Source organism: Nicotiana sylvestris, chromosome 5 (assembly GCF_000393655.2).
Source record: "Nicotiana sylvestris chromosome 5, ASM39365v2, whole genome shotgun sequence".
NCBI lineage: Eukaryota > Viridiplantae > Streptophyta > Magnoliopsida > Solanales > Solanaceae > Nicotiana > Nicotiana sylvestris.
This window is the reverse complement of record NC_091061.1, coordinates 131,225,180-131,250,787: the sequence shown is the minus strand read 5'-3', so window position 1 is coordinate 131,250,787 and position 25,608 is coordinate 131,225,180. Positions and strand designations below refer to the sequence as shown.

General features: G+C 38.4%; 3 protein-coding genes across 4 annotated transcripts; all 3 read left to right on the top strand.

Annotated features, from left to right (window-relative positions):
* Positions 1-1,656: 1,656 nt before the first annotated feature.
* Positions 1,657-7,225, top strand: LOC104212864 (2,3-bisphosphoglycerate-dependent phosphoglycerate mutase 1-like). Of its 2 annotated transcripts, XM_009762224.2 has the most exons (8): positions 1,657-1,746; positions 2,127-2,404; positions 2,525-2,748; positions 3,654-3,772; positions 3,848-4,004; positions 4,115-4,216; positions 4,300-4,419; positions 6,748-7,225. In XM_009762224.2, the coding sequence occupies exons 2-8, from the start codon at positions 2,149-2,151 to the stop codon at positions 6,793-6,795; spliced, it is 1,026 nt and encodes a 341-aa protein (XP_009760526.1). In that variant the 5' UTR covers positions 1,657-1,746; positions 2,127-2,148; the 3' UTR covers positions 6,796-7,225. The 2 variants fall into 2 exon arrangements, with proteins under 2 accessions (XP_009760526.1, XP_070030734.1); XM_070174633.1 differs by lacking the exon at positions 1,657-1,746 and having other exon boundaries at positions 2,012-2,404.
* A 10,471-nt stretch (positions 7,226-17,696) lies between these two features.
* On the top strand, positions 17,697-18,879 carry LOC104239358 (uncharacterized). The gene is made up of 2 exons (XM_009793980.2): positions 17,697-18,194; positions 18,295-18,879. The coding sequence occupies exons 1-2, from the start codon at positions 17,697-17,699 to the stop codon at positions 18,877-18,879; spliced, it is 1,083 nt and encodes a 360-aa protein (XP_009792282.2).
* Positions 18,880-24,406: 5,527 nt separating this feature from the next.
* LOC138869317 (uncharacterized) lies at positions 24,407-25,156 on the top strand. Its single transcript, XM_070146927.1, has one exon. The coding sequence runs from the start codon at positions 24,407-24,409 to the stop codon at positions 25,154-25,156; it is 750 nt and encodes a 249-aa protein (XP_070003028.1).
* Positions 25,157-25,608: the final 452 nt, after the last annotated feature.

Genomic DNA, 25,608 nt, shown 5'->3' with positions numbered 1-25,608 from the left:
TTAGCGGGAAAGTGCACATGTAGTCATTCTCAATAATGCTGTTTAGAGATTAGCCAGTAGTTATTTTGTCCTGAAATTTTAAACTATAAATCTTAACTTCAAAACAACTCGGGATATTTTTGACCTGAAAAATTAAACTGAAAAACTGAAATTCAGGACGCACTGGTTAATTCCTGAATAGCAGCCCTTTAGAATAACTACTTGGTGTGATTTATACTTTCTTAACCAGTATTCATAGATTATATACTAACTCCAAACCTTTTGGGAATATGACCCTAAATAAAACAACGAAGGTGGTTGTAAATCTTAAGAAAAATTTTCAAAGCACCATCTTTTAGTGGTAATTAGCTATTTATAGATACTATTTGCTATATTACGGATTGTAAATACGTTTTCTGTTGTTATAAGATGTAGTAGATGTATTTAAGCTACTGTATTCATGAATACAATAGCAAAAATAGGCGTGAATCAGAGAAGTCCATCTAATCAGTTATTGTATTCGAGTGTATTCGACTGTATTCATGGCGTGAAACATGAGATTACAGTTGGATATTATTATATTCGACTGTATTCGATTGTATTCACGGCGTGAAATAGGGGATTACAATGTTTTTAAACGGAAAGTGAATCAATTAACATAATAGACTCATAATATAACTCAACGAACTCAATTATAACACACAAATTTTATATTTACAGTTATAAAAAAGATTCTCAACCGAAAAATACCCCAAAAACATAGCGATCTTCAGAGAAACTATATAATACATCTGAATACATAAATTATATTAATTAAAAAAACATACAAATATATTCATGGCATATAGCGAGACAGTGAATACAATGATATACATAGAATACAACGGGATATATTGAAATACAACTTAAAAAAACAGTAAATACAATGAAATACATGGAATACAACGAGATACATTGAATTACAATGAAAAAAAAGACAATGAATACAATGAAATACATAAAAATACATTGAAATATATTAACAGAAAATCAAGTTGCTCAGCCCCAAACTCCGTCGTCTTTTGTTCAAGAACAACCCTAATTTTCAGCGAATCCGTCGTCTCGTTCACCGCCGTGAACCACAGCAGAATAGCGGCCAACAAAATCATCATCAAAAGAAAAACATTGCATGTGTGCGCCGACAAATCATCCAGGTTCATTCCGTTGTAGCCTTCACAAGAATTCAAATCAGACCAAATATGCCCATATCAAAACGACGACGACGAAGAAGAGTCATCAGCACTTGAATTTGAAGATTATTCGGCGTTCGGCGATGGTGAATTCGGTGGTTCGGATTGGTGCAGTTGAAGATGGCGAATTGATAAAGAGGAAACTTAGTGCTTTCATTATTGAATAGCTTATCAAATAAAGAGAGAGAAAATAGTGTAATTGAATGACGTATTTAGTGGCTTGGGGTAGGAGGTAATAAAAAAGGTAAATGATATTTATTTGAAATAAATAAGGTGGTAAAAATTCCAAATCTTAACAAAATCATGCAGACGGCCCATGGACAAAGGCCCGAATGAAGCAAGCCCAAGTTGAACACGAGCAACTTACTGTGACGAGCATGAAACGGCGTCGCAATTAACTGTTACAGAATGACAGCGACCTCCGACAGCCGGTCTTTGAGATCTCCGCGTTCACATGTATGATCTTCTTTGTATTTCCGTTCTTTTGATTCCAAAGTGCTTTAAACAGTTCTTGAAGGTCCAATTTGATCACAAAAAGGTATGATCATCTTTTTGTTAACTCACATGCGTAATCAAGATTTTATTTTTCAAAATTAAAAAACAATTCTCTTTTATGTATTTGAGCTATTTAAATGCATCTGTTTAAAGTTCTGTTTATGTTTGTGACCACATTCTCGATTTGGAAGATTTTTCTTCATGTTCTTAGTTACATGACTATGAACATGTATGATCAACTTGATAGGATGTATGATAACACAACTATCCGTGAAATTATTTTTACTAGTTGATCATAAACTTATCATTATTTCTAAAATTGTCCATTAGCTCATCTGAGTATGTATGAAATGCAGTTACTTGCTTTTGTTTTGAAATTAGCTGGACACTGATGTCTATTCATTTTCCTTTTGTGATGCTTAGTTGGGATAACTGCAAAGTCAATATGGTTGCTTCTGGTGGTTATCACCAAGCAATACACTTCATAAGTTGCAACACTTGTGCTTCTAATGAGGGCTTTAGGAACTTCTTGGTTACATCTTCATATGGGGGTCTTAAAATGAAACCAGTTTTAAGAAAAGGAAGTTGCAATTTGGGGCACTCTGTAAAATGCATAGGGCATTCACCAAATTCATCTTTATGTGCTATTAAGCCAATTTTCTCCTCCTTGTCAAGTACCAAAGATTCACGGAGATCAGCACGTGAGTACATTCCTCTCCAATAGTTCTTGTTATCATCTATCAAAAAGTGAGTGTACTCATTAACTGTTGTGTGGTATCTTCGTGATCTTGTTGTCCTATTTAAGGCTTTATTCTCTGCAGCTGAATCATACTTAATCTTAATACGGCATGGAGAATCGATGTGGAATGAGAAGAACCTGTTCACTGGTTGTGTAGATGTGCCACTAACCAATAAAGGAGTAGAAGAAGCAATTGAAGCCGGTAAGAGAATCAGACACCTACCCATTGATGTTGTCTACATCTCTGCATTGATTCGTTCTCAGATGACTGCCATGCTTGCTTTAACAGAGCACCACTGCAAGAAGGTACTTCTGCTTTTTGGTCTTCGAAATAACTTGTTCTTTTTTTTTTAAGTATAGTCCTGTTAACTATTGCAATGCTTTGTTATAACTTAGGATAGAGCTAAAAAAAAATTCTTGAATTTAGTCTATAGTTTGAAACTTCCCATACGGTTGGACCATTACAGCTGCCATCATGGTGTCTGTTCTTATGCTATGTCAAGTCCCCTTAGGATCTATTATATGTACGCCAAAACTGATCCTTTTCATGGTGAGCGATTTTGGAGGAAGTTCCCCTTATCAATTGTTACATTTATTTTGCTTATTGTTTTCAATCATTTAACCTGGTTTATGTCAATATTTCTGATTCAGAAATCAGAATCCATGAGGACACAGCTTGAATTAGCAATGTGAAATAAAAATATGTTAAGCTTTGTAACAAATAATTAAATCTATTGGCTGGTTCTGGGAAATGTTCTTCCTACTTCCTGGATATTGTGATCCTTTACTGAAAAGTCTTTTTCTTAGTTATGCATGGCTTAATGTTTCCTTCTCGGTTTCTTTCTCGTGTTGCAAGCTACATGGATGGCGGTAAAACAAGATTTACCTTCTAAAATAAACACTTCAGGAAATAAATAAATAAATAAATAAATAAAAAGTGTCTTTATTGCAATATTTAGTTAAATCTTTCCAGGAGATTCAAGAAATGAGGTCCCTTTGGGACATCCGATAAAATTGGAATGATACAGAGTTTCAAGAAATGAGACTCCCTCCTGGTTGTAGTGTAAATTGTCTCCATGCTACTGAAATGCTGGTTTGCCAAAGATTACGTGCTCTTTGTTCTTATATCACCCGTATAATGCGCAGAAAGATATTAAAATTATCCAAGAAAAGGCCACAGTATATAGAACTTAATCCTACTTGAATTCCAGGTGCCCATTATTATACACAATGAGACTGAACAAGCCAAATTATGGAGTCAAATTTATAGTGAAGGCACCGAGATGCAATCTGTTCCTGTTATTAAAGCATGGCAACTGAATGAAAGAATGTACTTTCACAGCTCTCATTTTGTTTTTATTCCAGTATGATGTCGTCCTCGCTTCAAAAAGATGTTATTTTACAGGTACGGGGAACTTCAAGGATATAATAAGCAGGAAACAGCTGAAAGATGCGGGAAAGAGCAAGTCTATAAATGGCGCCGAAGCTATGATGCTCAGCCACCCAACGGTGAGAGCTTGGAAATGTGCCTGCGAAGAGCTGTTACCTATTTCAAAGAGCAAGTAAAAGCTGCTGTGATTTATAAAAAGCATAAACGCATAAAGAGGAGACTAGTTTCTACTGATGCAGGGCTTGAAATCATGACCTCTCATAATTGAACATTTAATGGCAGGTTGAACCCCAACTTTCCGGTGGAAAGAATGTGATGGTAGTAGCTCATGCAAATTCATTGAGGTCCATCCTAATGTATCTTGATAAATTGACTGCTGAGGAGGTAATGAGTATTGCCTTTTTTCTCATTAGTACCATGCATTTTTTATGCATGTTAGTTGGGTTTGAATAGCTCCTTGGTAACAGGTCATCCACTTAGAACTCTCAACTGGAGTACCAATGCTTTACATATACAAAGGGAATCAGTTCATCAGGAGGGGAAGTCCCTTGGGATCTATGGAGGCCGGAGTTTATGCTTATACAGAGGTAAGATATCTTTTCTGCTTAACTAATGTATGTCATTCTGTAGGAGTTAGTTTGGTAGGTAGCTTCCATTTATTTCTGTATTTTGAAGTACTTCAGATGTGAAACTGAAAAAAACACTAGTAAATTGATAGAAAGATCAGTTTAAGCTGACGTTGTGCTATTACCCTATTGAGATATCACGTTTATGATGCCAAGGACACAATAGCATGACGAAAGTTTCAAATAGAAGATTAAGATGTGCTTCCTTGACCATAACGCTAAAATGGGAATATTATCAAAGGCAACAAGAGTTGAAAAAAAAGAAGACAATGTTTGCTAAGGCTCTAAGCGCAAAGCGCAATTGAAGTGTGGGTTTTAGTGAATAAAGCCTAAGTGGAAAAAAGGTAATTCATGAAAAGGTAACTACAAAAAACAAAAAACAATTACATCAACAAAAGATTTTTAAAATAGCTACAACAATCAGGTTCGAAATCTGTTTTCGATTTTAAATTTCCAATTGAGATACAAAACAAGCAAACTTAATGTTTAATAATTTTATGTTTAGTGACTGATTTTCATATGCTATATTCTTAATTAGTTACTCTTCATCTCTCACATAATCATTCATAACATTTTCTTAGTAATGACTATATCAGTTTGCCTGCTATATCCATTGTTTAGTCTGACCCTACTAAAGGGAGCCCTGATAAAATGGGAATATTATCAAAGGCAACAAGAGTTGAAAAAAAAAAGACAATGTTTGCTAAGGCTCTAAGCGCAAAGCGCAATTGAAGTGTGGGTTTTAGTGAATAAAGCCTAAGTGGAAAAAAGGTAATTCATGAAAAGGTAACTACAAAAAACAAAAAACAATTATATCAACAAAAGATTTTTAAAATAGCTACAACAATCAGGTTAGAAATCTGTTTTCGATTTTAAATTTCCAATTGAGATACAAAACAAGCAAACTTAATGTTTAATAATTTTATGTTTAGTGACTGATTTTCATATGCTATATTCTTAATTAGTTACTCTTCATCTCTCACATAATCATTCATAACATTTTCTTAGTAATGACTAAATCAGTTTGCCCGCTATATCCATTGTTTAGTCTGACCCTACTAAAGGGAGCCCTGAGAGTGAGAGCACTGAAGCTGCACTTAGCTTCAGGGTTTAAGCCTACCTCAAGTGAGCTTTTAACAATAAAATTATCAATGTTTTTCTCCTTTTTCTCATGGCGGTAATGGAGGGTCTGATAGTAGGGAGTTGCAAATTGAGACTTCTGTTTACTGGATGGAGCAGTTGGTTACGTGAAATGACCTTTAATGTACTTGTTTTATGCTCATCAAAAGAATTATATTTATCTTGATTTTTAGGCATTTAGCAAATGATCAAGAGAAAAAGACAAACATAAAAGTCATTGTTGATACATTGCTTCAGATGATACAGCATGTAACTATATATTACCATAATATTGTGTGATTGTTAAAATATAATTCCATAAAATCTGTCTCTAATTTCCACCTATAGGAAAAAAAAAATCTCTTCTTAGTGAAAAGATAGAAGGCCCTCCCTCCCTCCCACCGATATTGTTTAGAGATTACTGTTCGAAGTGAAAATAGTTAAGAACTAGTAAAAAGTGGACACAATTGAATTGGTATCAAACAAGGTGTATAGGTAGTGTCCATTGAAAGAGAAGGGTATATAATAAGCGCTTAATTTCCTATCAGATCTTTGGCCTTATGAAATAAGAGAAGCGAATATCAGACATTCAAAATCCAAGACGATCAGCAAGATCTGCATGAATCATTTATAGAATATCCAAGTTGACCTCTCTTGACTTACTACTATAGGCCTCCCATTTGGCATTCCAGGTGACAGACTTGCCTACAGGCCTCATATTTTGTATTCGACGAGTCATGCTGCATAATCTATAGGACCACTTAGGGGCTATGCGTGCCCAACAATTATCTAATAATGTTAGACAAGTTCCTCTTATGTTGGATTTCAGTGTGCATATAATAAAGTGGTAGAAGTGCTACGTTTAAGGCTGTAGAACTATATGAGTCATTTGGTGATTGGTTGAAGGGTACTTACTGCAGCAAGTATGATGTTTGTGATGAAAGGTGCAATCCTGGCACTTGCTCTACATTCATACTTTCCCTTCTGGAATGAGAATTATATTGAACAGCATCTCATATTGTCATTAATGGACTTTAACAACCATTTCTGTCACACCATTATCATAGCGATCATCAATGCTTTTCTCTTTTCTGCTAGATGCACGTCTGATTTGATGCATGAAGCTTGTAGAGCTGTCGAAATTTATGTATTTTATATCCCTTTCTGCAGAGCTTGGCCTTGTACAAGCAAAATCTGCTAGATGAAGTGTCTTTGTAACTTCTTGTCCCTGAAGAAAATCTAGGATGGAAGCTTAAATATCTTCATGTCGCTGGATGTTCATTGAGGCATTTTGTCTTCAATAATTCTGAGAAAACCAGAGCCAAGATGGAAGACATTTTTTGCATGTAACAATCACAAATTGTGCCCCTCTTAGTGGTTCAAGTGAGTATGCCAGGGAAGATCCGACTGGCATATAATTTGAGCACTTTTTGTGGAACGGTGTAGACCAGATCCAAAGCTGATTCTGATTAGCTGATTTTTTTTTTGGGGGTAATTTACTTAGCTGATTCTTACTATCCTCATTTGAGGAACTTTATAAATTCATTCTTTCATGTTTCTTTAGCCAGAGCTTCTATTACTTACATCAGAGAGTTTGTTGTCTATTGTTATTGGTTTGCAATGTATTTCATTGCTATTGGTTGACTTATGTTCAACTTCTATATTGACTTGTCAGATTTATAGCACGTTTGGCCAAGCTGCAAAAATCAGCTTATTTTGAGAAGTGTTTTTTTTCAAAAGTGTTTTCTCAAAAGTACTTTTGGTGAGAAACAGTTTGTGTTTGGCTAATTATTTTGAAAAGCACTTATGAGCAACAATTAGTGTTTGGTCAAGCTTTAAAAAATTGCTTTTAAATGTATTTTTCTCAAAAGTGCTTCTCCTCAAAAACTACTTTTTTCTGCTTCTCCAAAACTGCTTCTGCTTCTCCTCAAAAGCACTTTTTTTCTTTTCAAAAGCTTGGCCAAACACCTCAATTTTTGGCCAAAAGTACTTTTGGCAAAAAAAAAAAAGAAGAAGCACTTTTGACCAAAAAGAAGCTTGGCCAAATAGGTTATTAGTTACTGGAAAGGGTAGGTGGTTGATTTATTTACAAAAAGAAAAGTATTTACATAAATTTCAAGTTGTTTGCTAATGTGTAGGGGTAGCAGACGTGCGGGTCGGGTCTGATATGGACGAATCAAAAAGAAAAACCCTTTTTACTTACCCTCATACAATCCATTCTCATTTACTTAAGCTGAAACAAGTTTACCTGCGTAATCTCAAATTTTCTGCCCCATTTATACTGATATTGGTGGGGATTTCTTGTCTTATTTAATATGTATTTAGACAACTTTTTTAATTAGGAAGAGCGTTCCAAAAAATTTGTTAAGCCGTGTGGAAATGGGATGAAAAGAAAGAAATTTTAGGGTGAATTTCAAAAATACCCAGATTTACAACTGGTCGTTCAAAAATAGCCCAATTTCAAAAGTAATCGAAATTTAGCCACTTTTCATGTAAAGATAAATCTGAGCGAAAACACTGTTTAAAACTCGGAAAATACGCCAGTATATTATGCTGGAGTTTGCATAAGTATACTTGAACTCCAGCATATTATACTGGAGTTCCAGGATAAGTATGCTGGAACTCCAGCATAATATGATGGAGTTCCAGCATAAGTACACTAGAACTCCAACATAATATACTAGAGTTCCAGCAAGTATATTGGTCCAACATAATATATTGGAGTTTGGAGCACCGATGCTTCAGTCTCCAGTATATTATACTGGAACCAGCAAACATAGGCGGCTCAAGGGTGAGGCAGCACAAGCAATGGCTTAGGGCCCCCCAAATTTGGGGGCCCCATTTTCCCTTGGTAGTCATTTTATTTTTTTTATATATATAAAAATTGAGTATCTTAATGTTAAAAAGTAAATAACTTAATACAAAAAGGAAAAGAAAATTTTAATTTGTGACTAGCGCTGATAGTTGAGATTTTAATAATTTAAAGGGTATAAAGATATCTTTGATTTTTTTATTTAGTGGGTAAAATTTGATTTTTTATTTAAAGGGTATAAAGATATCTTTTGTTTTGACAAGAGTGGGTTGCTTTAGTGTTGAGCACCCTCCACTTCCAACCAAGAGGTTGTGAGTTCGAGTTACCCCAAGAGCAAGGTGGGGAGTTCTTGGAGGGTGGGAGCCGACGTTAAAGGAAATATTACAAGTAGAAGATAATACTCCGATCCGTATACTCAATAAGATAACAAGAATTAATTTTTGTTAAATACCTATCCTATAACAATTTTGCATTAGGATCAATAATGTATTAGGAGAATTTAAATGGATCGGATTAGCTATATTATCATTTAAAAAAGTTTAAAAAATAGATTTCAAACAAAAATATACAAATTTATTTTGTTAACAAATTAGGGCCCCTCATCGAGATTTTACTTTAGCCCACCAACAATATTGGGCCGCCCCTGCCAGCAAAGTATACCGGTCCAGCATAATATGCTGGAGTTGATACACAGGTGCACCAAACTCCAGTATATTATGCCAGACCGGTCTCTGTTGTATCAAAATAATGATTATTTTTTAATGACTTGATAAATGCTGACTATTTTTGAATGACCAGTTCAAAAACGGCTATACCGTGCTATTTTTACAAAATTTTAAGTAGCGAGGCCTGGTAGAGAGACTGTCACGTGACTTTCGCACTTCAGCTCCAAAAGTAAATCTTGCGCGCTATGAAGCGAAGGAAGAAAATAATGACTTTAGCGACTAACAAAGTTTAATATCCAATAATGACTTGACTTTAGCAACCAACGTCACCCCTTCCTTGGATTTTCCACGAGATTTTTTTTTTCTTTCTCTGAGCTGAATCCAGTGTGAATCCCTCATCTAACACTGCATGTCTTTCATTGGTGTGCGCGTATACTACTATGCGCATTGTGTAAATATTGCGGCTCGAATAATGGTAGGATTCACTTAAAAAAAACAATTTTATAATTAACGACTCGAGTTTATCTTTTGGCCAGGTGGAGAAATGAGATGTCAAAGTGGGTTAAAGAAATATATTAAGGTAGGAAAAAGTGATTTATGTGATGCAACTGTATATTCGCATACTGAAGCAGAGGTGTTAAGATTTACAATAAGAAGGACATTATAAATTTATCGTTAAACATAAGGTCTAGGCATTGCTCATTAATCTAAAGGGAAAATATGATATTATAACAAGTGTCAAGTAAGTATCATCATTTGCTAAACAAATAATCTGTTTTCACTAATTGTGGAGACAGATTCTCAGGTACTGATTAATTTGATTTGTGCACCAAATAAAACTGCATGATATTCACACTTGTTGACTAATTGCAGGTTGCTAATCGACAGGCACTTGAATGAAACAACATCTCTCAAATTAGTTCCTTGTTAAAATACTACTACTTGAACTTCTTTAGTGCTTTCAATAATATGCATCTGTTTAGCAACAAAGACAAATGTTGAGTTTTTTAGTCTTTTTGGCGGCTTAAAATGTCAATTTTGATTGCAACCTGGAGAAGCTTCAGAAATCTTTTTTGAAGGACATTTGCTAGTAGTTATTTTTGACTTTGCAATTGAATTAACCCATCTGTTAAAAACAAAGAAGGGAGAAAAAGAAAAAAGAGAATAAAAATCAATCTCTCTAGTAGCAATCAATCCTTGACTTATTTCAAATGAAAAATGAGATACTGAAAGTGAAGAACTGAGTGAACAATAGGCATACATATAAATTATACAATGTACAACAATAATAAAGGCTAATACCAATTTTTAAAGAATTTAAATTCTATATAATGACAGTAAAACTTATTTACACAATAAGTAATTATAGATATCTCTATTTAATATTATTAATTAATAACCTATAAAAATTGGTAATATGTTATAACATCTTAAATTGTACAGTCAGACCTCTCTATAACAACATCCTTATATAACAACACTTCACTATATAGACTTGTTTGACCAAAAAGTGTAAATCTTTGATTAAATTAATTAATTTTATGTAACAAGGAGTTAAACCGAGTTAATGATAATATCCCTAGATTTATAATTAATTAGCACAAATATTGCAAGATAATATTGGTAGGGGATTAAAATTTAATATTCTGAAAAGTTTCAGTAATGATAAGAGAATATCATGCAATATTTAACAATAAATGGCATTAACGTAAATAGGGAGAATGATTCACCCAATATTGGATGAGGTGGATGATTCGTCTTTCTGATAGTGATGAGTGACAGACAAATCCTAGAATATTAGAACTATTCTCGGATCTGATGAGAAAGTATGGAATAATGGATGGAAGAATCTTATTAGAAAGGTAATATTTGTATCTTTTCTAAAGAGAGCTTCTTCTCCTCAAAAAGTGTTCTTATAAAATAAATGTTACATATCTTTCCCCTTATCTCTTTTTCTATTTATATGGGACATACACCCAATCAACCCTAAAAGTACAAGTACAGAGAATAGTCAATGAAATATTCTCCTAAATATCCTATTACAAAAACTAGCCCATTAGTATTGCCCTTGATACTTGACCTCGACCGTTATTGACCGCCCGGTTATAAGCCCCACTGTTTACTAGTCGACCTCGGCCATATCACTTTTCATAATACCACTTCATGCTAAATCTCCTTGAGGCGGATTTTGACCTATACAGTTAGTCCCTCTGCTTATTGAGGTCGATCCTGGACGATCTCGATGAGCGGATTCTGTTATGGTTGAGAAGTTTAGGCGAGCAGATCGAGTAGTAGCATTTCAGACGGGGTAGAAACGTGGCATTCCGTGAGCCGCAACCTAGGGTCACGTTGTTTCAGAGTAGCGTCATGTCATTGTTGATACCCAATTTTCCCCTATATATTTTGAATATACATAAAAGCCTTCAAAATAGCATATATATGCATACATAAGCATGCCCAAGGTTTTTATTATTTTTTCATAATTTTAAGGGTTTAAATTGATTTATTTTCTCCCCTTTTTTATCCATAAAATCCCAATAATTATTTTTGAAATTATTATTTTGATAATTCATTTGTTGGATTTCTATATTTATGCCAAAATATGGTTAATGTAATTTTTATGTGTTTTCACAATTACATTTAGTATTTTTAAAAGCTAAATTACATATAATTGCAATGTTAGCCCATTTTTAGATATAATTATGTTTATATGCATAAAATTGGATCCTGTATTTTTAAATTATTAATTATGTATTTTAAATCATTTTTGTACCTTAATTTATTTTCCAGAAATTACCTACTATTTTTTTATAAATTAAATAGAGGATATTGGCTATTTAAATAACAACCAAATTTGGCTTTCACTTATAGCCAAAATTGGACCCCTTTCCAGCCCAATTTCACACCCAAAACACCCGACCCATACCCTATTAATCCTTACCCAAACCCAGAACCCACCTACCCGTTTTAATCCTGACCGTTGATCTTGGAGATCAACGATCCAAATAATTCCTTTCCTTTTTAATTTTCAAACGACCCCTAACCCTAAGTCACTTTTACAAAGGCGCCTCCTTCAGATGCTCTCTCATCTCCACTCTTCTCTCAAACCTAACCCTAGACTCCTCCACTCACCTCCTTCTCCGGTCATCTCCGGCGACTCTCTCAAACCCCAAGCCTCCAAGGGCCACTCTCATCACCTTGCTCATCATCTCTAAGGCATTCAAGTGTCCTGGGCCATGCCGATTCGGACCTCGGGTTCCTGATTCTGTTGTTCGAGACTTCTCTAGTGTGATTTTGGGCAAAATCACACCATGTGTGTTACGATTTATGAAGTTACAACAGGTTCTTTTGATTTCTACCTAGGTTTCCTTTTGAAACCCTAACTCTCTTCTGGATCTCTCAGATCTGTGTTATTTTCATGCTTTAAACCTGTTTCCTTCTATGATTTGCTTATTTTCGAGCTTTCTTCTGAAAGATCCTCTAGTCTAAACCCTTCTTACTTTCTTTGAAAACTAGGGTTTTCTCGGAGTTCTTTGTATAGCGTTTCAATTGATTTCTTTATGATTAAACCTTTTTCCCTCGTTTATCTTGACTGATTCTATATTCCTACTGCTTTTTAACTCTACTCTGTTAAAATCCCTAATTTTTAAAAGATTTTCTTTACTTGTTTCTGTGTGTTGGCCTGATTTTCTTTACTTGTTTTTGTATGTTCGCATGATTTTCTTACTCTGTTTCTGTGTGTGAGCATGATTTTCTTCACTTTGGTTCCGTGTGTTAGCATGATTCTCTTTTCCTAGGCTCTGTGTGTTAGCATAACTTTCTTTGCCTTGGTCTTGTCAATTTCTCGTGGTCACCATGCTTCGAATATGTCATGCTGAATCTCTAGCCTACTTACATCACCTCTATATGACTGTGCTTGTTCATCTCTTATTTCTTTCTGCCTATATAATTGACCTTGTTTTGTTTGCTACTTCTGTTCATTGGTCTCTATTTATATGTTGAAACACGCAGAATCATGACCCCTCATGATTGATTCTGATTTTCCTTAACTGTTGGTAATTGAAAGATTTTCCTTCAAGACCCTAGAATTCTACTCGTCTGTTTGAATTCACTGATTTTATTACCTTATTTACTATGATACTGGGTTTTACTTAGTCTTTCCTTAATTGGGTTTTTCTGAATTTGGTCCTAATCGACTACTTTATGCCTAATGGACTCTGGCTCCTTTCCTTGTTTAATTATGCACTGATTCCTCCTTTCCCCTTATATGGTACTAAATCTTTCTGTTTGACCTTGATTCCCCTAACTCAAGGAAGTACTTCCTTGATTCTCTAAGTGATTGATTCTGAGTTCTTAAATTAGTATACTACTATATTTTTTTACCTTATTCCACTACCTACTTTCAACTATAAATACCCTAAGCCTTTCACAAACGACACACACTTGGCTTCCAAAAACACCCCTCTCTTATTTAAAATCTCTATGTTATTCTATTAGCCGGCTGCAAGCCAAGGCTAATCATCTGTGCTCTTTGGTTCTTTCATTCTACTTACTTCTATCTTCACTGGTATGTCCTAGTTTAATTTACAGCCACAACAACAACATGTTTCTTTTCTTATTTCAGTTTCTTTTATTTCTTGTCTGCATTTACTTATGGTTTTGTTGTGGAGTTTGTAGTTAAACATGCTAGTATAACTCCCCTCCCTTTAAGCTCATGTATTCCCTTGTGTGATTCAAGCATGTCTGGACAATTATTTTCCTTTACCTACTGTGCACTTACCATGTTGTGAATCCCAAATCCCTATTCCCCTCTAAATGTTTATGTTCCTCATGACTGGTTTGTGATTATGCCAGTGTCAAGCTATCTCTGAGCATGTCCATACCAGTCCTAATACTCCTGCTGGGGTCATGTGTCTGCAGGCAATGTCTGTGTATCCCCAAACCCCTTAACCCCTGTGTGATTACTAAATACATTTAGATTCTGTGAACTTGCTGTGTGTGGTCTTATCCTGAAGTATTTGAACTCTATTTACTACTCCAACCTCTTTCAAACAACCTCTATTTCTTTACTAATTGCTTTCAAAATAGACCTTTAAGTCCAGTCTTTAATAAACTTCTTTCAAACATGTGTCCTACACTTTCACTCTACTCTTAGTTAATAAGTTCTGCTCCCTCTAGTATGTGTACTGCATTGGGATCCTCTTGAGAACCCTTGGAACTCTGGCATACTGAGGCTGGCTTTTCACACTACACTGGTTCAATTCTTGGCTAGTAAGTCTAGATGTAAGCATTGTCCGGGGTCCTTGAGACCCTTAGGGAACTTTAATGCACCTAGACCCTGATTTGTCTGTGAAAATGAGGTTTGAAAGACCATTGGAGGCTTTGGAAAACTTGGGCCTGATTGCAGGCTCCCTATAGAATAGCTTCTTAGTTTTCTATTTCATTTATGTAATTCTTTTTGTTGGCATGTAATATTTTGTAAACAGATATTCGGGGTAATTTAGTAAAAGGGGTGGGTAGATGTATACTTTGTGGGGTAATATGGGTAGAAATCCTGCTCTTACGATTTTACTTTCAAATCTGCTTGCTTTACTCAATAGAAAAGATGTTTATAGGGTATGATTCTTGTTGAATCTAATTTCATTTTGCATAATAGACATCATGTCTATAGGTTTTCACTTTTAATGTCATTTGCATCAGATATAAACCATGTTCATAAATCCTGCATTTGTCATATTAGAAACCATGTTTCCAGGTTCCAAGCTATCATGTTTTAAATCAATTCAAGTATAGATACCATGCCTATAAGACATAATTCCGATTTAATAAGTTACTGAAAATTGCCTAAAACCAGTAACACGCCTAGATACCATGCCTATAGGGACTTCTACTCGCAATTATGTCTGATAATCTAATTAGCCTAATGAGTCAATTTTATCTCACCTAGTTTACTTCTTAAAACTGGCCTTGTCAAGCGATAACTCTCTAAAATCGGTCCTTTCATAATTTCTTTAATCCCGTTAGATATTCTGACTATAGGTATTGAAAGGTTCTATTTCAAAAGCTTGTCTATTTATGCATTAACATAGACACAGTTCTACATATAGGCAAGCCTTAGGGCATTTTCAAAACTTGCATTTCTCTGAAGCTGTCACTTGACGTCTCTGAATTCTAATAAACTTTTAAAGAGGAGGTCCTAGACAGCTAATAATGTTATGACTTCTGTATTTGAAAGTGGTTTATTTCTGCATAATCACTTAGAAATCCTGCTTTAGGACTTTGATTACTAAAGACCTTACTTGTGGTTGAGTCGTGCTGCATGCATGCTTGTTTGCGGAGGAAACTATGAGCCTTTTACTTGCTCTCATTATGTGAAACTCCTAGATACTTTTTGACTGTCGCCTTTAGAGTTTTGCCTTTAAAACCTTAGGGGTACGTCTAGAACGACCTATAGGTAAGGGTCCCAACTCCCTTCGGGACTATTAAGATGGGACGGGTAGCAACACGCAATAAGAATCAATGACCAAACACTCGCTTTGCATGACCAATAAGGGGATGGGAAGGGTATACATGGGATATGATGACTACGCGTTAATGTCACGTGTAGCCCCTCATTGAAGAGTGTTTACCGGACATTGCATGGGGTGATCCTATAGGCTAAACAACCTAGGACCCCTTCTTACCCCAAATCCTCTCCTTATTTAAAACTTTGTTTGTATAATTTGTTCAAACCTTTATTTCATTACTTGACTTGTTCAATGAGCTTTACAACTTAATTGTTTATATGAACTAATTTGTAAATATAAGTTCGGATGGGACCCACAGTTATGGACCAAGAGGGGTGCCTAACACCTTCCCCTCGAGGTTATTTCGAGCCCTTACCCTAATATCTGGTAATGCAAACCAACCCAAGAGTTAATTGCTCTAGGTACCCTAACGCACCATAATCCGTTAGGTGCCGACTCTTCAAATACCCAATTCCTAAAAGGAAATGAGTCATTGCACCCCCATGAATGTCGAAACCCGGGCCTCCCTCCGCGAAGATGGGAAAAAGGGGGCATGACAGTCATTATGCGTCATTATTATGCGTTTTCCCAATACCTTGCGCTGTTTCCTGTGCCTCTGCCATTTTGGTTCCTGAGCTAGGAAATGACGGTTTGCTTTCTCGATATTGATGCCTGAACTCTTATAAATAGGGATACAAAATCCTTTGCCTTATTCTTTGCAACCTAAACATTGGATTTCCATACCTTCTTCTTCCTTCTTCACTCAGAATCCTTGCCATTTTGATTTCACTTTCGTGTTTTGCTATCACCGACTCTGGTGGCTCTTCCTACTCTTGATTATTCTGTGTTTACACCTTCTTTACTCATAAACAAAGTGGTTAATGTGTCTTCAAATTCTGGGGGGTACCTGACCCTGTTTCCTTGGCAGTGCGCATGCCTCCCTATGACGATGGGTTTGCCACTGTTGCTGAGGATGATAGCTTCCTTACGGTGGAGGAAATAATTTTTTGTAGTGAGAAGGCTAGATTTGACTTCTCAAAGATGCCTGAGGACGACCCTGAGATTTTCGAGTCGTTGATGAAAGAGGTAGCCCTTGCTGAGTTTAGGGATAAATTCAAAATTCCCGCTCATGTAGACCTAGTTCCCGTAGGGCGAGACGTAATAAAAATACACCGCCCCGGGTACTGTGCTTTCTACGCGTACCCCTTCCATGTGGATTATTCTTTCCATATCCTCCCCTTGGCCAAGGAGTTTTGCCGCTATTACCGAGTCTACATGGCCCAACTTTCTCCCTACACTACAAACTCATCTACATAATCTCGAAATATGCGGAGTTAGCTGGGGTCGAAGTGACCATCCGTCAACTGATGCACCTCTTCTCCCCTAGCTTTCATAGGGGGACGATGCTACATCTTTGCCACCAGAGCATCAAGTGTTTAGTGGTGAAGATGGACGACAAGGCAAACCACCAGTTTTGGCTCAGTTACTTTTATGTCAAGACTGAGGACGTGGTGGTCAATGCAGATGGGTTCCTCGAGGTTTGGAACTACGCTCGTAAGCATATCTCTCCCCCTTTCTCTCTCTTTGTATTACGCGTTATCTCTAATTTCTATTGCATTGACATCTCATCTTCTTTCCGTGTAGCTGAGGCTGCACTCCCTCCTTTGTTCAAGGACATCCATGATTGGGTCAGCTGGGTCCTCCCTCATACAGCGGGGATGCGTAAATGGCCGGCCTTCCTCAAGATGTTCGGTCCTGCACCTCCTGTGAACGGTGAGTTTGTCCGCTTTGAGTTTTCATTATTTTGTGAGGATCGACCTTTTGATCTTTCTTTCACCGTTTTTGTTTTTAGCCCGAAGATCCTCGAGGAGACCGAGGGCTCCTGCTCCTGCATTCCCCTAGAGGAACACTACGATGGGGTCCGCCCCTAGTGTGACTGTGGCCAAGCATGCCCAGCTATCCACTTCTGTTTAGCCTCCAGTTTTGGCTAGATCGGATCGACCAACAACGGCTTTAGCACCAGAGACTCTGGCCTCTCCCCTACTTCATTTTATAGACGAGTCATCATCGAGTAAGGAGGATTTGATCCCTCGTAAAAGGAGGTTTGTGGATGTCGGCGATGGAATTGTCTGAGCCATGGACTCTACAAGGAATGATTGCAAGCCAGTTGCCGTCTTGCCTGAAGATAATGCAAGTCTTTTGTCTGAAGTCCTGCCGTCAGCAGAAGTCATAGAGAATGTGCCCCTTCCTGATGCTGACATTGGAGCTGGTGGACCGTCTGCGGAGGTTCTAGGTACTATGCGGCGAGATGAGCCATCCTCCTCGCAACCAGCTGATGTTCCCATCTCGTCTACTGGTGAAAGAGGTAAGGGGCTTGCTGAGGATGGTTGTGAGACGGGCTCCAATCTCGATCCTAATGAGGTTCGGATATTAAGCGAGGGGTTTACTTGCTTTGAAGTCAGGTTGGAAGGGTCCTCGTGGACCATCGTGGTTCCCATGGATCGGGACCTATTGTTGAACACAGAGGGCGTAGTTCCCTCCTTGGGTCCTATTTTCTCTGATGTGGAGGGCAGGACCCTCAAGACCTTGGACGGTGTCGCCCTATCAATGGGTATAGCCGACCTTACCCTTAGAGTAAGTTTTCTGACCTTTCTAGTTTCCGTAGTTTCCATGCCTTGTGCTCTGTTTTTGTTCTTTTGTTTAACTTTGGTCTTTTTCTCCTCTTTTTTCTTAGACCATTATCTTGGAGATCGAGACTGCTCGTCGGAAGGAGAGGCGTAAGGCCATTTTCAAGAAGATGGAACGAAAGTACCACGAGTACCGTAGTAAACACCGAGAGATTTGCATGCAATTTGGTGGTAGTGGTAACTTCCAAGCTCTCCAAGACGAGCTGAAGGAAAAATATGACGAGTTGGTGAAAGTCATCGGCAAGTGTAGTGTCCTCGAGGGAGCACTGAGAGAGAAAGAGGAAGAGCTCAAGGTGATCAAAGGGGTCGAGGCCCAATGTGTCGATCTCCAAGCCCAAGTGATCTCGTTGCGAGCAGAGCTTGAAAAAAGTCTATTTAAGGTGGATGCTTTGGGTGGTGAGCTCGCCGGGAGGACAGTGGACTTGGAGAAGTCAGAATCGGATCGGTTGGCGACTTTGAGGCAAGTGGAGGCATTAGAGGCCGTAATCCGCGTTCTTCATATAGAGCGGGTGAGTGACTTGGAGACGGCGAGGTTCAGAGAGGAGCAACTCGATGAGCGTATAGGGGAGTTAGAGAAGGAAGCTTCGGTCCTTAATGAACGAGTCATCGCCCTTGAGGCCGAGAAGTCCTAGTTGTTGGCTCAGCCGTCCTCCTCTCGTACTTCTGCTTTCCCGAATGTTCCATGGGATTTGTATCAGAAGTGGATTCACGCAGAGGCCCAGCTGGATATATTTAGAGATTTGATGACGGCGGGCAAAGAACCTGAGGCCAACTTCGAGGATGCCCGCACTAAGGCGTGTAAAGCTCGAATCACTTGTGTCTATGATCCCGCTACAACACAAGTCGGTGATGGTGAGGAAGACGTGGATGGGATTGAATAGGACTCCTGGTACGAGGATAAGTATTCCTACAGCAACGACGATGGTGGAGAGACGGGTGGAGATGGCGTTGCTGGGTTAAGTAGCGAGTAGTTGTTTTTCTTTCTTTTTGCTTGTAACTTTTGTACATATTTTTGCGGGAATTTGCTCTATCCTTTTAAAAAATATATTTGTGAAGTATGAAATGTCATTTTCGTTGTTCGTATCTGATTCTTTTCTTTCAGTTCAGGCTTGTATGCTTCTTCCTTTTGTTTTGTCGTTTGGTCCCTTCAATCGTAAAAACTTAGTTTGTTTGTGTCGAACAAGGTCGAAACAGAATTTGATTTTGGTCATGATCGGGGGCCAGTAGGTGTTAATTCGAACGTGGTCGAATATAATTTGTACTTAGTCAATTCGAACAAGGTCAATTGTAACTTTTATTTAGTCAGTTCGAAACAAGGCCGAATGTGAATTAATTCGAGCGAGGTCGAATGTGAGTTGATTCTAGTGGGGTCAAATGTGAGTTGATTTGAGCGTGGTCAAATCTGAATTGATTCGAGTGAGGTCGAATGTGAATTAATTCAAGCGAGGTCGAATGTGAGTTAATTCGAGCGAGGTCGAATGTGAGCTAATTCGAGCGAGGCCGAATGTGAATTAATTCGAGCGAGGTCGAATGTGAATTAATTCGAGCGAGTTCGAGTGTGAGTTATTTCGAGAGAGATTGATTGTGAATTAATTCGAGCCAGGTCGAGTATAACCTATACTTAGTTAATTAGAGCAAGGTCGAATGTAACTTTTGCTTGATTGCGGTCGCGGGCCGAGTGGGTGTTGATTCGAACGAGGTCGAATATAACCCATACTTAGTTAATTCGAGCAGGGTCGAAAGTAACTTTTATTTTGTTAAGGCCGGGGGCCGATTATGGATTGGGAAATGTTGCTCTGACGAAAATATGGGCGAATTTCATGCAATTGTGTTTCGTTCATACACTTGGAGAAATTTACATTTTTTCCGGGCTGGCATTCTAGCCCCAGTCTATCTAGTCCCTTCATTGGGCAACCTAGAGAAGTGTTGAGAGGTTGGGCAATGAACTGATCGTCCATTGCCTTCTTCCATCCGTACTTCAGCTTGAAGTGTCCCTCTTGTCGCCTCGCTAAAAACCTTCTTGAGAAAACCCAATTAGGACAAAACTCAAGTGAGGTAAAAAAGAGTATGCCTTGGAGAACATTGAAGTACTTGAGGTGGGCGACGTTCAAGTTGTTTGGTAGTAGTTTTCCTTCCATTATTTCTAGTTGGAATGACCCCTTGTTTTCTATTGCCGCGATTTTGTATGGGCCGTCCCATTTTGTTCCCAATTTGCCTTCCTGCGGGTCTTTCCTTATTTATATTTTGACTTTGAGCACGTAGTCCCCGACTTTGAGTGGTCTGATCTTGGCCTTTTTGTTATAATAGCGTTCCACCTATTTTTTTTGGGTGATCATCCTTATGTAGGCTATATCTCTCCGTTCTTCGGCTTCATCGAGCTTTTGCCTTCTATTTTCATCGTTTATCGGCCCACTCTAATGGGAATATCTTAGATTGAGCTATCCAACTTTGACTGGTATTACCACATCAGTCCCATAGACTAATGAATAGGGTGTCTCTCTTGTGCTCGTCTTTGGCGTAGTTCGGTAGGCCCAAAGCACTTATGGTAATAACTTTGGACATAGTCCCTTGGCGTCCTCAAGCTTTTTCTTCATGATGTTCAGTATTGATTTATTGGAGGATTCTACTTGTCCGTTTCCCGCATGGTGATACGGTGTTGAGAGTATTCTCTTGATATGCCATTTCTCAAAAAAATTGGCGACCTTTTTTCCTATGAATTGGGGTCCGTTATCGCAACTGATCTCTTTGGGGAGGCTGAAGCGGCACACAATATTTTTCCATACAAAGGCGATCACTTCCTGTTCGCGTATCTGGGCGAATACTCCTGCTTCTACCCATTTAGAAAAATAGTCAGTTAAAACCAAAAGAAATTGTACGTTACCTCGCCCCGCAGGGAGGGGACCGACGATGTCCATTCCCCACTTGATGAACGGCGAAGGGGAAGTGACCGAGTAGAGGTGCTCGCCTTCTTGGTGGATCACTAGGGCATATTTTTGGCATTTTTGAATTTTTTCACGAAGTCTGCAACCTCTTTTTTTATAGTGGGCCAGTAATAACCTGCCTGTGTGAGACATCTGACCAGAGTTCGATTGCTGGAATGATCTCCATAGTGGCCTTTCATGGACTTCTTCAAGGACGCCCCGCGTCTGATTTGGGCCTAAGCATTTCGCAAGGGGGCCGCCATACATCCTCTTGTGTAGGTCATTATGAATGATGTTGTACCTGGCCGCTTGCATCCGAAGCTTCTTGGCTTCTTTTTTATCATCTGGGAGTATGCCATCCTGCAAGCATATAACAATACGGTTGCATCAGTCCCAAGTTAGATTTATAGTCCTTACCTCGATTTGATCTATCAATGAATAGAGGAGGGTAATCACGTTCCTTTCTCCGGTTATGTTTTTAGTAGATGCTGATAATTTGGTGAGGCCGTCTGCTTCGATGTTTTGTGCTCGAGGAATTTGGTCAAGCTGACACTCGTCAAACTCGGACAGTAGTTTGCAGATCTAGGCCTGATATTTTTGCAACCTTTGTTCTTTGATCTGGAAAGTCCCTATGACTTGGTTGACGACGAGTTAAGAGTCGCAGTGTAGTACGAGTCACCTCGCTCTGTACTTGAGTGCTAGCCTTAATCCTGCAATCACGACCTCATACTCGGCCTCATTGTTAGTCATGTCCGGGCATCTTATGGACTGGTGAATCACTTCACCCGTGGGGACTTCGAGTACAAGCCCCAGCCCGGACCCCGACGCATTAGAAGCGTCGTCGGTGTACAAAATCCATAGATCTTGTGTTTGTAGAGAAGCATGGGCGGCTTCTATTTTGACTTTGTGCATTATTTTTGCGCTGAAGTCGGTGATGACTCTTGAATATCGCCGTTCGTGGTTGATATGTGATATCATGCTCTCTTAATTTTATGGCCCATTTAGCTAATCTGCCCAATAGCTCTGGCTTATGCAAAATGCTTGTTACATCTCGCGTTTTCGTACGTTAAAATTTTCATCTTCAGTTAATTGACGTAGACTCGGGGGTGAGATTATCTTGAGGTTAACGTATTTATGCTATTTATAACAAGCGATAATTAAGTGTCATGAGGGATAAAGGGTACACGAATTAAGAAAAACGAGTTTCGTTGAAAGTGACCAATTTGGGATAAAATACGGGTCGATCGATAATACCCGATAATTATGAACTAGTACCATAACTGTAGTATAATATATAAAGTATATTAAAAATAAGTAAAATTTTAAGTAATTTGAGATAATTTTTAAATTATGCGGGTAATTGGTTAATTACCGGGTAACGGAACATTACCCAATTTACTAATAAATGGATAAAAATTAATAAATTGCACCCCAAAATGTGGCCCAAAGCCACAAGACTAAGAATGACTCTTAGTCATTCTATGCCTAGGTGGCTAACTAAGAGCAATTAGGATTTACTGGGTAAAGACTTAAAAGTTTGGACCATTTTTCTTTTGGACAAAGCATCAGAATGTCCATTCTCATTTCTATATCACTTTCCTAAGTTCAAAATACTTGAAGAACAAAAGCTACTTACTCCACAAGGCTTCCAACGAAAAATTATTGCAACATCACAATTCCAACAAGAATTTGTTAGAATCGTAGCAACGTAAAATTTTGCGGTTCTAAAGGAATACGTGCAATCTTCTCCAAGAGTATTATACGAAGTTTTTCCTACTCCAGGTATGTTAAGGCTACTCCTTCTTTCTTTTTGGCATGGTCCAATTATACAGAATAAATGAGCAAATACACAGTTTTTATAAATGACTCTGTTCATATAAATACTAGGGGTCTCTGCGTTCTTGATTCCCCATGTGACATATTATTATATCTTCTGTTCATGGGTCTTAGAATAATATGCAATTGAAAAAGTTTATCCGGAAGGAATATTAAGATTATTACATATTTTTCATGCATTTCATTCATTTATACAAGTACATTGACCCATTACCAGATGGTGTTATATACGCGCATTTATATGTATGTATATATATGTATATGGGATATGAGAAAAAGGTTACGGCGTTATATACGCACCACCACCTGATCAGTTGGTATATGTTGATGATGTTGCCCACAGTGGCCGAAACAATATGATGGGATGCCATCAATGGCTTGATGATGTTATATACACCTATACCTATGCATGACACGATATTTATATGCACGTGCATGACATTATAAATGTTTCAGAGTTTACAAGTTATTCAGATTTACAGATGGATTTCTTTATTCCATGTCTCATTTATGTCTTTTACGTACTGATTTTCATGCCTTACAAACTCAATACATTTTTCGTATTGACGCCCTATTTCACGGGGACTACGTTTCATGCCCGTAGGTGCAGGTAGGCAAGCTGACGGTCCCCCTTGTTAGGATCCTTAATCAGCGAAAGTTGGCGTGCTCCACTTGATCCAGAGTTGCTTTTGATTTTGGTACGATATGTTTGTATATATATATATATATATGGGTATGATGTCGCTCAGTCCCGCCTTTGTACAGTTATATTTCTATTAGAGGTCTATAGACAGTTATGTACAGTTGGATAGTATGTGGCCTTACTGGCCTTCAATTTTGGGTATATAATTGTCTATCGCAGCCTTGTCGGCTTGCCCACTGTAATCCACACGTATATGTATATATGTCTTTTGGACAGATTTCCTTCATGTATGTTATTCTCATAATTCAGCAGATGTTAATCAGGTTTATAGCTTAGACGCATGCTTAGGGGTGCTTGACAGGTAGGACTCGGGCACCCGTCATGGTCCTTCGGTTTGGGTCGTGACAAAAGTGGTATCAGAGCAGTTCTGTCCTAGGGTTGTCTACAGACCATTCTAGTAGAGTCTTGTTTATGGGTGTGTTGTGCACCACACTTATAGACAAGAGGCTACAAGACATATAGGATGTTATCATTTTTTCTTATCTTAGATAATGCGATATAAGAATTCATGTTCCTAACGATATGTTATATTTTTAGCGATGCCTCCAAAGACTACAACCGTATAGAAAGGAAAGTCCGTGGCTGGTGAGACTACTAGTCGAGCGCCACAGGGCTCGGGGAGAGTCTCATAGTGAGATTCCATTTCAGACTTCACATACCCCGCCCTTTCCAGAAGAGTTCCGAGGGGCACCATCTCCAATGCCTGCCCCTGTACATCCAACTTCTCAGCCAGATGCACCGGGTCAGGAGATGAGAGATACTATTAAGCTATTAACTCGATTAGTAGTCGCACAGGCTCGACGTCAGAAAGTAGGTATTGGTCATGCAAATAGGCCCGTCAGTGTGAGGGTTCGTGACTTCATTAATTTAGACCCTCTGGTATTTACTGGGGCAGATCCAAATGAGGACCCTCAGGTATTTATTGATAGGATGCAGAGGACATTAAGGGTAATAAAGGCCACTATGACTAAGTTAGTTGAGTTAGCTTCGTATAGACTCCGAGATGTTGCAGTTAATTGGCACGAGTCTTGGGAATTGTCTAGAGGTGAGGATGCCCCTCCAGCAGTATGGCAGGAGTTTACCGAAGCTTTTCTTCATCATTATCTGCCACCAGAGCTTAGACGAGCCAGAGTTGATTGGTTCTTGACCCTTCGACAAGGTAACATGAGTGTTCGGGAGTACAGTCTTCAGTTTCATTCATTGGCTAGGTATGCTACCACTATTGTATCTAAGATGGAGGATCGTGTTCACCAGTTCGTGATGAGATTAGAGCTGCACTTGCTTAACGATTGTATGTCGGTCTCACTTCAGCTGAACATGGATATTTCTCGTATTCAGGCATATGCTCAGGGTGTAGAGGAGCGTAAGCAGAAACAGAGGGCTGATCGTGAGCATGATAGGGCCCAGAATAAGAGAGCAAGGTCTTCAGGTCCTTCTATTGAGTTTTGAGGTGGTCAAAGACAACAGTACCCGAGATATCCAGCCCAACCATTGGCTAGCACACCCCCTCAGTTTGGCAGTAGGAGATTTGATCATTCCATATATTCAGGTCCTGGTCAGAATTCCAAGGCCTCAGGTTCTCAGTATAGGGTTGAGTCAAGTCAGATGAGGCTGCCCTTGCCACGATGTGCTCAATGTGGTAAGCAGCATATCGGGCAGTGCCGTATGGGATTAGGAGTTTGTTATACTTGTGGTTATCTGGTCCACGTTATGAGGGATTGTCCGATTAGAGGTAATGCAAGCATAGCTCAGCTAGCAGGATCTGTAGCTGGTTCGTCATCATCAGTACGTTCCCCTTATGGTCCACAAGCACCTATGGGCCGTGGTAGAGGCAGAGGCGGAGCATCTAGTTTGAGCAGTCGTCAAAACCGCATTTATGCATTGGCAGGACAACAGGATCA